The following is a 12,665-nucleotide window of genomic DNA, read 5'->3' as shown; positions in this document are numbered from 1 at the left end:
CTCAACAGATCTTGGCCCGTGTTTTCCAACAGATGACAGTGCAGCAATGAATGAAGTAAGATTGTCGTTTGAACAACGCAAGGCCGTATAGAAATGGTACTGGAAGTACGAAGACATGATGAAGGTACAATGGCAATGGCGTAATATGTAGGTAACTCAGCTACCAACACGTACAACAATTTATCGTATTCGGAAAAAATTTATAGCCGACGATACTGTCCAGGATGAGCATAAGGATAGGTCTGACCGATCAAATACATCAAGAGTCCAGATTTCAGCGCTTATGTGTTGCAACATTTTACTAGATCACCTCAAAAATCTGTGAAGCAGGGTGCATAAGAAAGCAGGGTTAGCCGATCAAACAGACGACGAACTCTGAAAGCGGCAAAGTGGAATAAGTATATTCCAATATCGCTTTACGTTATGAACAAGAAAGGAGTACTGCGTAGATGAATGGTTTGCAGGGATGTTTATCTGGTCTGACGAGGCGCAATTGAAACTGAACGGTACTGTAAACTGCCACAACTTCATGTACTGGGCTTCTGAAAATGCTCACGTTCACGTGGACAAACATGTTAATCTACCGGGTGCTAATGTATGGTGTCGTTTGTCATCGCGCGGTTGGCCCATTCTTCTTTGAAGATATAGTAACTGGAGAGGTGTATCTTCATATAATGCAACCATCGAGTTTACCTGCCATCTGAGAGGTGTTGGAAATGAAAGATTTTGCCTATGATAAGATGGGCGTTTCGTCTCACTGCTACAGACTGTCAGAGCTTACTTGGGTGGAAATTTACCTGTGGAGAGGAGCTGTCTAGTACCCACCACAGTCTCCACACTTGACACCTGTTGACTTCTCCCTATGGGGACGTCGGAGAATGAAGTTTATCAAGAGAAGCCAGCTACACTGAACGAGCTACGAGAAACCATCGAGACGCCCTGTGCGGCTAGCACACCGGCAACACTGACAGCCGTATTTCGGTCAACAGTTCAGTGGCATCGACGTTGTTTCGTTGGCAATGGGTGTCACTTTCAACACATAAAATAGCCGGTAACTCTTCGTGATATTGGCAGAGTTTACCCAGGCTATGGCAAAAAGGGAATTGTTGCCGTAGCGTACACATCACATGGACTTTCACATGACAACACCGACAACGAGTAAGGTAAGTCTTCTCCTTTGTAATTACAAGTATTTTTGTAACGCTCTTTTGTCGTTGCTGTAGTGACCACCGTAAACGGAAATACAGAAGCGTCCGATCTTACCCGTCGGCTTTGACCCATGACGTCACAAATGTAGCGGAAACGACTATAAACGACAATTCCAATATGGCGGATATAAAAACATCGCATACGTATTATCCAATATGGCGGATATAAAAACATCGCATACGTATTATAAACACTGAAATACACAAGTTTCACAAAAAGGCTAATGACTCTAACGGGACAAGCGTGGGAAATTGGGGGTTTTTGGGTGGGGACAAACTAAATATACACAAATGTAGCCACCGACCGCCATACAAAACCACGCAAAACAACGAAATAAATCAGCATCACAAAACTGACCAAATACCAAAAAACACATTCCTATCCAGAATCGGAGACTTCCCTTGACCTATGTAGCTCAACAGAACCTACCGATCACATCCTCCAATACAAAAAAAAAACGAACACTTCCCTTACACCTACATACATCTACAACAGCTCCCAATCACATAAATTACGATCGAACAAAGATAATAATAAACAAGTGGTACTCGAGGCCAGGCAGGGGGGGGCTGCGCCCCCCCCTGACCCCCCCCCCCCCCCCCCCCGCCAAAAAAAACCTCCCAACCTAACCTCGTATTCAGGGCTACGCTACAGATCAATGTGTAGGTCCCTAACGTCACGGGTCAAAGCCGACGCGTGAGATCGGATGTTTCTGTTGACACAAAACACACATCAAAAACAAAAAAAAACGGAACTTACCTCAAAAAAGTTCCAGCCCCACAAACTAGAAATGGCTCTGAGCACTATGGGACTTAACATCTATGGTCATCAGTCCCCTAGAACTTAGAACTAATTAAACCTAACTAACCTAAGGACAGCACACAACACCCAGCCATCACGAGGCAGAGAAAATCGCTGACCCCGCCGGGAATCGAACCCGGGAACCCGGGCGTGGGAAGCGAGAACGCTACCGCACGACCACCACAAACTAGATTGGCCACCACAATCACACACAAATGCACCCTAACTAACCACTTTCGGCCTATACATTTTACCCACAGCCCTTAAAAAAACCCGAAAAATGCAATAGGCCTCTGGGACACTCTTCCGCCAACAGTACTCATCTAAATGAGACTGAAGGTTGGAAGAGCGCCTCTTCCCCCTCCCAAGAACTGACTTAACCGCCCCCCACATCCCCTCAATTGTGTTAGTGCAAGCCCCAGTATCATAATTCTTAAATTCTAGACGGTGGTTCACTACTAAATGATTAAATCCCCTGTCACCCAACCCCCTATAAGAAGAAAAAGCATCAGAAACTATTGTGGACCCGGGCTCTACATACTCCTCAATTAACCCCACTAATTCAGCCTTCGACCTCCCCTCCACAACCCTAAAAACACATTCAGTACCCCCACCCCCGTGAACAACAGCCTCCCACACCCAAAGACCAGCCACAGACTTCCCCCTCCCATACTTCCTTTTACCAAACTGCCCACCCAACTTACCCCTGTACTTAATAAATTCCGAACACACTTCACGACAAAAGGAATACCAGTCTAAAACAGTCCTCTCACTCACACCAGTCTCAAACGCGCAAAAACTCTGTGGGCATCTATAACAAAAATAATATGTAATAAGCACAATCTCACGCATGCCCAATCTAGACTTCTCGAACCAGGTACCACGCCTTATAGAACGCCATACGCCATCTTTCCGGCAACTCCACATGTATCCGTCGCTGGTCCGAGAGGCCGGAACTTTAACCAATTTCATCCCCTCAAGGCAAAGAGAACACTTAACAACTTCGGCGATTAAACCGAATAGTTGTAAGAACTTGATAAGTTCTAACGCTGTCTCGCCCATCATCGCCCTCAACCGAACACTATTAAGGCGGTCTTTCATATCCATTCCTAAACAAAAAACCACAACCAAATACACTCAATAACAAACTCACCCGACATACAGCAATGAGCATTAAATTAAAACAAACGAAAACCATGAACACAACACCAGAGAGCACCACAAACAAAAACAAGACTAAACTCCGCGCCGTAATGACGTCACACACCACAAAACGCTTACGTCACGGGTCAAAGCAGACGAGTAAGATCGGAGGTTTCTGTTGACCCCCGTAAACATATAACGCCCGCCACCAGAGTCCCGTGATCGATTTAGGATCGCACATTCGATATGTATCGTTTGGACCCCGCGACTTCGATAGTCAATCATTCTTTGGAATTACCAAATAACCTTCCCCCCGTGCAAGAACTGTAGCGGTATGTCATATTGTCCGGTGGTACTGATTATCAAAGAGTGTCTAAATTTTCAAAGAGTGTCTAAATTTTTCTGTGCCCCTCTGTAGTTAGTTTGGAAGGAATGGAGACTGCCTCTTAGGCAGGCGTCAAGCAAATTTTTACCTGGGTCGAGATGAAACTTGTCAAACATTTCGTGTGTGTGAAATAATGATTGGCAAATAGAAGACGTACAACTACAGACGTGACAGTTGTGGGGTTCGTACCTGCTCCATGGGGAGCTGGCCGAGGGGCGCGGGCGGCGGCAGGCGCGAGCGCAGCGTGGGCCCGTCGAGGCGGCGGAGCTCGGGGCCCGCCTTGGCCGCCAGCCGCAGCTCGTACTCGGCTGTCGGCACGCACACCACGAACAGCATGCCCGGCATCTCGGCGCTGACTGCCCGCCGCGCGCGGAGACTGCGCCGCCGCCGGCCGCTCGGGGTGCGTCTGCACTGCTGCCAACATCTGCCACCTTACAAACCGTCTGTCCAGGATTGCCAACGTCCCTTATAGTAGATGATTTCCCTTACTTGGTGGTAAGAAAATTAAGCCTTCTTGTTTTGTCATCAATCCTTCCCGCCACGAATTTCTCTCCTGTGCTAGCCTCTTCATCTCAGAGTAGCACTTGCAACTTACGTCCTCAATTATTTGCTGGATGTATTCTAATCTCTGTCTTCCTCTACAGCTCCCTCTATCGCCATGGAAGTCATTCACTCATGTCTTAACAGATGTCCTATCATCTTGTCCCTTCTCCTTATAAATATTTTTCACATATTCCTTTCCTCTCCGATTCTGCGCAGAACCTGCTCATTCCTTACCTTATCAGTCCACCTAATTTTCAACATTTCGTCTGTAGCACCACAACTCAAATGCTTCGATTCTCTTCTGTTCCGGCTTTCCCACAGTCCAAGTTTCACTACCATACAGTTCTGTGCTCCAAACGCATATTCTCAGAAATTTCTTCCTCAAATTAAGGCCTATAATTTGATATTAGTAGACTTCTATTGGCCAGTAATGTGCCGTTGCTAGTCGTTTAATGAACAAGTAAGAGCATATGGACTATCAGACCAATTGTGTGATTGGATTGAAGAGTTCCTAGATAACAGAACGCAGCATGTAATTCTCAATGGAGAGAAGTCCTCCGAAGTAAGAGTGATTTCAGGTGTGCCGCAGGGGAGTGTCGTAGGACCGTTGCTACTCACAATATACATAAATGACCTTGTGGACGACGTCGGAAGTTCACTGAGGCTTTTTGCGGATGATGCTGTAGTATATCGAGAGGTTGTAACAATGGAAAATTGTATTGAAATGCAGGAAGATCTGCAGCGAATTGACGCATGGTGAAGGGAATGGCAATTGAATCTCAATGTAGACAAGTGTAACGTGCTGCGAATACATAGAAAGATAGATCCCGTATCATTTAGCTACAAAATAGCAGGTCAGCAACTGGAAACAGTTAATGCCATAAATTATCTGGGAGTACGCATTAGGAGTGATTTAAAATTGAATGATCATATAAAGTTGATCGTTGGTAAGGCAGATGCTAGACTGAGATTCATTGCAAGAATCCTAAGGAAATGCACTCCGAAAACAAAGGAAGTAGGTTACAGTACGCTTGTTCGCCAACTGCTTGAATACTGCTCAGCAGTGTGGGATCCGTACCAAATAGGGTTGATAGAAGAGATAGAGAAGATCCAACGGAGAGCAGCGCGCTTCGTTACAGGATCATTTAGTAACCGCGAAAGCGTTACGGAGATGATAGATAAACTCCAGTGGAAGACTCTGCAGGAGAGACGCTCAGTAGCTCGGTACGGGCTTTTGTTGAAGTTTCGACAACATACCTTCACCGAAGAGTCAAGCAGTATATTGCTCCCTCCTACGTATATCTCGCGAAGAGACCATGAGGATAAAATCAGAGAGATTAGAGCCCACACAGAAGCATACCGACAATCCTTCTTTCCACGAACAATACGAGACTGGAATAGAAGGGAGAACCGATAGAGGTACTCAAGGTACCCTCCGCCACACACCGTCAGGTGGCTTGCGGAGTATGGATGTAGATGTAGATGTACTCCTTGCTCCGTCCGTCATTAGTTATTTTACTGCCTAGATAACAGAAATCCGTAACTTCATCTACTTCATGATCATTAATCCTGATAAGTTTCTCTACTACTTCTCATTACCTCTGTCTTTCTTCGATTTACTCTCAGTCCATACTCTGTACTCATTAGACTGTTCATTCAGTTCACTCGAATAGCAATATAATCAGCGAATCGTATCATTGATATCCTTTCACCTTGAATTTTAATTCCACTCCTGAACCTTTCTTTTATTTCCATCATTGCTTCCTCGATGTACAGATTGAACAATAGGGGCGAAAGGCTACATCTTTGACTTACACCCTTTTTAATACGAGCTCTTCGTTCTTGGTCGTCCACTCTTATTATTCCCTCTTCGCTGTTGTACATATTGTATACGACCCGTCTCTTCCTATAGCTTACCCCTACTTTTCTCAGAATTTCGAACATCTTGCACCATTTTGCGTTGTCGAACGCTTTTTCCAGCTCGACAAATCCTATGAACTTGTCTTGATTTTTCTTTAGTCTTGCTTCCATTATTAGCAGCAACGTAGAATTGCCTCTCTCGTGCCTTTACCTTTCCTAAGGCCAAACTGGTCATCATCTAACACATCCTGAATTTTCTTTTCCATTCTTCTGTCGAACATCCTTGTCAGCAACTTGGATGCATGAGCTCTTAAGTTGATTGTGCGATAACGCTCGCACTTGTCCGCTCTTACAGTCTTCGGAATTGTGAGGGTGATATTTTTCCGAAAGTCAGATGGTATGTCGCCAGACTCATACATACCACACACCCAAGTGAATGGTCGTTTGTTGCCACTTCCCCAAATAATTTTAGAAATTCTGATGGATGCTATCAATCCCTTCTGCCTTATTAGATCTTAAGCCCTCCAAAGCTCTTTTAAATTCTGATTCTAATACTGGAGCCTATATTTCTTCTAAATCAACTCCTGTTTCTTCTTCCATCACATCAGACAAACTTTCCCCTCATAGATGCTTTCGATGTATTCTTTCCACCTGTCCGCTCTCTCATTTGCATTTAACAGTGGAATTCCCGTTGCACTCTTAACGTTATCACCCTTGCTTTTACTGTCACCGACGGTTGTTGTGACTTTCCTGTATGTTGAGGCTGTTCTTCCGACAATCATTTCTTTTTCGATGTCTTCACATTTTGAATGTAGCCATTTCGACTTAGCTTCCCTGCACTTCCTATTTATTTCATTCCTCAGCGACTTGTATTTCTCTGTTTCTGAGTTTCCCCGAATATTTTTGTACTTTCTCCTTTCATCGACCAGTTGAAGTATTTATTCTGTTACCCATGGTTTCTTCGCAGTTATCTTCTTTAAAACCTATGTTTTTTTCCCAAATTCTATGACGGCCATTTTGAAAGATGTTCATTCCTCTTCAACTGTACTTCCTACTGAGCTATTCCTTATTGCTGTATCGATAGCCTTAGAGAGCATCAACCGTATCTCGTCCTTCCTTAGTACTTCCGTATCCCACTTCTTTGCGTACTGATTCTTCCTGACTAATGTCTTAAACTTCTGCTTACTCTTCATCGCTACTATATTGTGATCTATGTCTGCTCCTGGGTACGCCTTTCAATCCAGTATCTGATTTCGGAATCTCTGTGTGGCCATGGTGTAATCTAACTGAAATCTTCCCGTATCACCTGGCCTTTTCCAAGTATACCTCCTCTTCTTGTGATTCTTGAACAGAGTATTTGCTATTACTAGTTGAAACTTGTTACAGAACTCAATTAGTCTTTCTCCTCTCTTACTCCTTGTCCCAAGCCCATATTTTCTTGTAACCTTTTCTTCTACTCCTTCCCCTACAACTGAGTTCCAGTCTCCCAAGACTATTAGATTTTCATATCCCTTTACATACTGCTTCACCCTTTCAATATCCTCATACAATCTGTTCATCTTCAGCTGGCGACATCGGCATATATACCTAAACTATCGTTATCGGTGTTGCTTTGCTGTCGATTCTGATAAGGCGCTGCAGTCTGGAACCGCAAGACCGCTACGGTCGCAGGTTCGAATCCTGCCTCGGGCGTGGATGTTTGTGATGTCCTTAGGTTAGTTAGGTTTAACTAGTTCTAAGTTCTAGGGGCTAATGACCTCAGCAGTTGAGTCCCGTAGTGCTCAGAGCCATTTTTGATTCTGATAAGAACACCACTATCCATGAACTGTTCACAGTAACACAATCTCTGCCGTACCTTCCTGTTCATAACGAATCCTACTCCCGTTATACCAGCTTCTGCTGCTGTTGATTTACCCTATACTCATCTGACCAGAAATCCTTGTCTTCTTTCCACTTCACTTCACTGTCCCCTACTGTATCTAGATTGAGTCTTTGCATTGCCCTTTTCAGATTTTCGAACTTCCCTGGTACGTTCAAGCATCTGACATTCCACACCCCAACTCGTAGGACGCTATCCTTCCATTGATTATTCAGTCTTTTTTTCATGGTAACCTCCCCCTTAGCAATCCCGTCCCGGAGATCCGAATGGGGGACTGTGCGGAATATTTTGCCAATGGAGAGATCATCATGACACTTTTTCAATTACAGATCACATGTCCTGTGGATACACGTTACATGTCTTTAATGCAGTGGTTTCCATTGCCTTTTGTAGCCTGGGGCCGTTCATCATTGCTGATTCTTCCGCCTTTAGGGGCAATTCCCCAACCCTAGGACAAGAGAATGCCCTGAAGCTCTGTCCGCTCCTCCGCCCTATTTGACAAGGCCGTTGGCAGGATGAAGGGTGACTTCTTATGCCGGAAGTCTTCGGCCGCCAATGCTGATTATTAATCAAAATTTAAGCAGCGGCGGGATTCGAACCCGGGAACGAAGACGTTTTGATTTGAATCAAAGACGCTACCCCTATTTTTTTTCTTTTTGTTGTAAGGAATAGAATGAATGGTCTCGGGGGCAAAGTGGGCAGGGGTCATTGTACGAGGCCTGGCCACGATGTCTCCGTTGCCAAACAAGATCATATGAAAGGGTAAATGGTCGTAGGAGAGTATTCATTTATTGACAAAAAATCTCTGAAAGAAAGAACAATAAACAAAAAACTACACTTCTGTGACACGCACATGCGGCGTCGATACTCCACGGACGCCGCCACCCCATTTTCATGGCATGTCTTCTTGTAATGCCGTGTAGGTACTTAACTGCTCATCTCCTTGTATGTATGTATCAAATTTATCTCCAGCTACGGGGCGGATAGTGGAAGATGCTCCGCAAACAAGTTCGAAAAGTATTGACTGTACTTAGGGTTCTTCACAATAGCACAATGACGATCGTTTAAATAGTTCCAAAATCCATGAGTTCTACGACACCACCTCCACATAAATAATGAATCACGTGACCTCTGATCCACGTGACAGCGTTGTGTTCCATCCTCAGGTAATAAACAGCGTGCGGGAATCGACATAAGATGGCGACGTTCGTAAAATGGAGCCAACATTTAACGTACAAAATACCAGATCTCTTCCGCCGGCCCACAGTGGAGCCAGTGTTTGTCTGTATCCTGAACGTTGCAGTTCTCACATACAGACGAATCTGCAAGATGTATGCTATGAAGTCTCTCTCGAGCAATTTGTTTTCTGTTCACCATCTAGTACCAAGTCGAACGTACACCTGAACCGAGCATTACCGCGTTGACAGTGCGCAATACTACGAGGGCAGTTCCATAAGTAATGCAACACATTTTTTTTCTCGATCAATTTTGGTTGAAAAAACCGGAAATTTCTTGTGGAATATTTTCAAACATTCCCGCTTCGTCTCGTATAGTTTCATTGACTTCCGACAGGTGGCAGCGCTGTACGGAGCTGTTAAAATGGCGTCTGTAACGGATGTGCGTTGCAAACAACGGGCAGTGATCGAGTTTCTTTTGGCGGAAAACCAGGGCATCTCAGATATTCATAGGCGCTTGCAGAATGTCTACGGTGATATGGCAGTGGACAAAAGCACGGTGAGTCGTTGGGCAAAGCATGTGTCATCATCGCCGCAAGGTCAAGCAAGACTGTCTGATCTCCCGCGTGCGGGCCGGCCGTGCACAGCTGTGACTCCTGCAATGGCGGAGCGTGCGAACACACTCGTTCGAGATGATCGACGGATCACCATCAAACAACTCAGTGCTCAACTTGACATCTCTGTTGGTAGTGCTGTCACAATTGTTCACCAGTTGGGATATTCAAAGGTTTGTTCCTGCTGGGTCCCTCGTTGTCTAACCGAACACCATAAAGAGCATAGGAGAACCATCTGTGCGGAATTGCTTGCTCGTCATGTGGCTGAGGGTGACAATTTCTTGTCAAAGATTGTTACAGGCGATGAAACATGGGTTCATCACTTCGAACCTGAAACAAAATGGCAATCAATGGAGTGGCGCCACACCCACTCCCCTACCAAGAAAAAGTTTAAAGTCATACCCTCAGCCGGTAAAGTCATGGTTACAGTCTTCTGGGACGCTGAAGGGGTTATTCTGTTCGATGTCCTTCCCCATGGTCAAACGATCAACTCTGAAGTGTATTGTGCTACTCTTCAGAAATTGAAGAAACTACTTCAGCGTGTTCGTAGGCACAAAAATCTGAACTAACTTCTCCTTCTTCATGACAACGCAAGACCTCACACAAGTCTTCGCGCCCGAGAGGAGCTCACAAAACTTCAGTGGACTGTTCTTCCTCATGCACCCTACAGCCCCGATCTTGCACCGTCGGATTTCCATATGTTTGGCCCAATGAAGGACGCAGTACGACGTTGGCTCCGACATCGACCAGTGGAATTGTACCGTGCAGGCATACAGGCCCTCATTTCAAGGTGGCGTAAGGCCGTAGCATTGAATGGAGATTACGTTGAAAAATAGTGTTGTGTAGCTAAAAGATTGGGGAATAACCTGGTGTATTTCAATGCTGAATAAAACAACCCCTGTTTCAGAAAAAAAATGTGTTGCATTACATATTGAACTGCCCTCGTATGTTCCAGCGCACGGTAGGACATGTCAGTTCGACGACATTAGGCGACCAGCGCCGAATTAGTGTGCGGTAGATGTCACTGGCCGTTGGTAATCGAGAGACGGCAGAATGTCCCGTAGGTAGCTATACTCCAGATAAAACATCCCAAAGTAAGAAAAAGGCACCGGTATCTCGGCAAGTGCCATCGGAGGGTCAAGGGAATATGGTGCCTGGGCCTTCATCAGTAGGCCAGTGGAGCTGGGCAGGCATCGTCGCCAAAGCTTGAGGTGCTTACTAACGTATAGAGATACTGCTCGATCATGAACACTGACAAGGCCAAATCCGCCTCGTTCTTTAGGAAGAGTGAGGGAGTCGTATCGAACCTTAAACATCATACCAGCGCTGGCAAAGGAATCAAATGTCGCCATGACGCTCCGAGCTATGTGTTTCGGCATCGGTGCGCTATATGCGGAATTCGTGACGGCTGATAGACATTAATAAATTCTGTCCGTTAGTGAAGGTCCATTGCACGAAGACGATGACCCACAAGTCCAGCCAGGATGTGTTACAAGAGGCTCCGATAATTAGTGGTCGCCATGCGTGAGATGTCATCCGTAAAGTCGATACCAACACAGCGGACTTTATCGCACAGTCTGAGTAGGGCGACGCTTGCAAGCGTCATCCCGGTGCCAATATTCAAAGCCATAGATCTAATTACATGTATACGGCTCCCCGAAGCTTCGCCATAAGTGGCTAACCAATCCAAGGCTCTGCGAACATCATGTTAGTCACAAAGAGTTAACATCAGATCATCAGCATACGCAGTGCACCTAAAGACGAAGTCACCGAGAGACAAACCCCGGAGGCGGTTTCGCACCCCGCACAACAAAGGTTCTAATGCCAAAGCGTAAACTGTTATCGATAATGGGCATTCTTGTCTAACAAAACGGCGAATTTGCAAGGTGTTCGACAATCTACCGTTGACAAGGACTTTCGATGTTGCGCCACGTAGGAGAAGGAGTACCACATCGGCAAAAGTGCCCGGGTAATGCATATTCTGAAGAACAGCTGTTAAGTACGTATGATTGACGCGATCAGATGCTTGACTGAAGTCTATCGCAGCAAGAGCTCCCGGTATGCGACGCACCTTAGCGAGGGCAATCAGGTCTCTGTAGCGGCACAGGGCAGAGTGGATATTATGCGTCCCACCCATCAATGTCTGATCTACTGATAAGACCTGGGACGTCGTACGCCGAATTCGAGCTGTCAGTAGACGTGTAGAGATTTTCATATCACAGTTCAACAACGTTAATGGTCGGTAAGCTGTAATACGTTAACCTCCGCGAGGTGTACGTATTGGAATGATGATACCTTCCACAAATGCAGCCGGAAGTTGTACCTCTGGTGTCATGAGCTCTTGACATATAGTATCCTACAGGGAGATCAATAGTCTCTGGAACGTCCTATAAAACTCCAGAGGTAACTCAATCGGTCCTGGTGACTTATTGGAAGCCCCGTTGCCTATGGCATCCAACACTTCTTCTTCAGTCACCGGTTCTAGCAGTTTCTGTTGAAGTTCCGGAATAAGAAATCTGACCCAGAGATAATTACTGCTGTAGCTGGTTTCACGCACGGGTTCGAAACAAACACATACACACTATTTGATCAAAAGTATCCGGACATCCCCAGAAACATACGTTTTTATATTAGGTGCATTGTGCTGCCACCTACTGCCACGTACGCCATATCAGCGACCTCAGTAGTCACTAGAAATAGTGAGAGAGCAAAATGGGGCACTCCACAGAACTCATGGACTTCGAACGTGGTCAGGTGATTGGGTGTCACTTGTGTAATACGTCTGTACACGAGATTTCCACACTCCTAAACATCTCTAGTTCCACTGTTTCCGATGTGATTGTGAAGTGGAAAAGTGAATGGACACGTACAGCACAAAAGCGTACAGGCCGACCTCGTCTGTTTACTGACAGAGACCACCGACAGTTGAAGAGGGCCGTAATCTGTAATAGGCACACATCTATGCAGCCCATCACACAGGTATTCCATACTGCATCTGGATCCACTGCAAGTATTATGACAGACTGAATGTGAGAAAACTTGGATTTCATGGTCGA

The 12,665-nt window shown here is 45.5% G+C and overlaps 1 protein-coding gene across 1 annotated transcript in view; it reads right to left on the bottom strand.

The window, feature by feature from the left end:
• The window catches only part of LOC124606011, a gene marked incomplete at its 3' end in the record, with an annotated part of 268,057 nt that extends 264,174 nt beyond the window's left edge, over positions 1-3,883 (bottom strand). Inside the window, exon 1 of the mRNA XM_047137974.1 lies at positions 3,728-3,883. Within this exon, the coding sequence (XP_046993930.1) occupies positions 3,728-3,883 (156 nt within the window). The remainder of the gene's footprint in view (positions 1-3,727) is intronic.
• Positions 3,884-12,665: the final 8,782 nt, after the last annotated feature.

Source organism: Schistocerca americana, chromosome 3 (assembly GCF_021461395.2).
Source record: "Schistocerca americana isolate TAMUIC-IGC-003095 chromosome 3, iqSchAmer2.1, whole genome shotgun sequence".
NCBI classification, from domain to species: Eukaryota; Metazoa; Arthropoda; class Insecta; order Orthoptera; family Acrididae; genus Schistocerca; species Schistocerca americana.
Note: the sequence above shows the minus strand (reverse complement) of the source record. Positions and strands in the feature narration are given on the sequence as shown.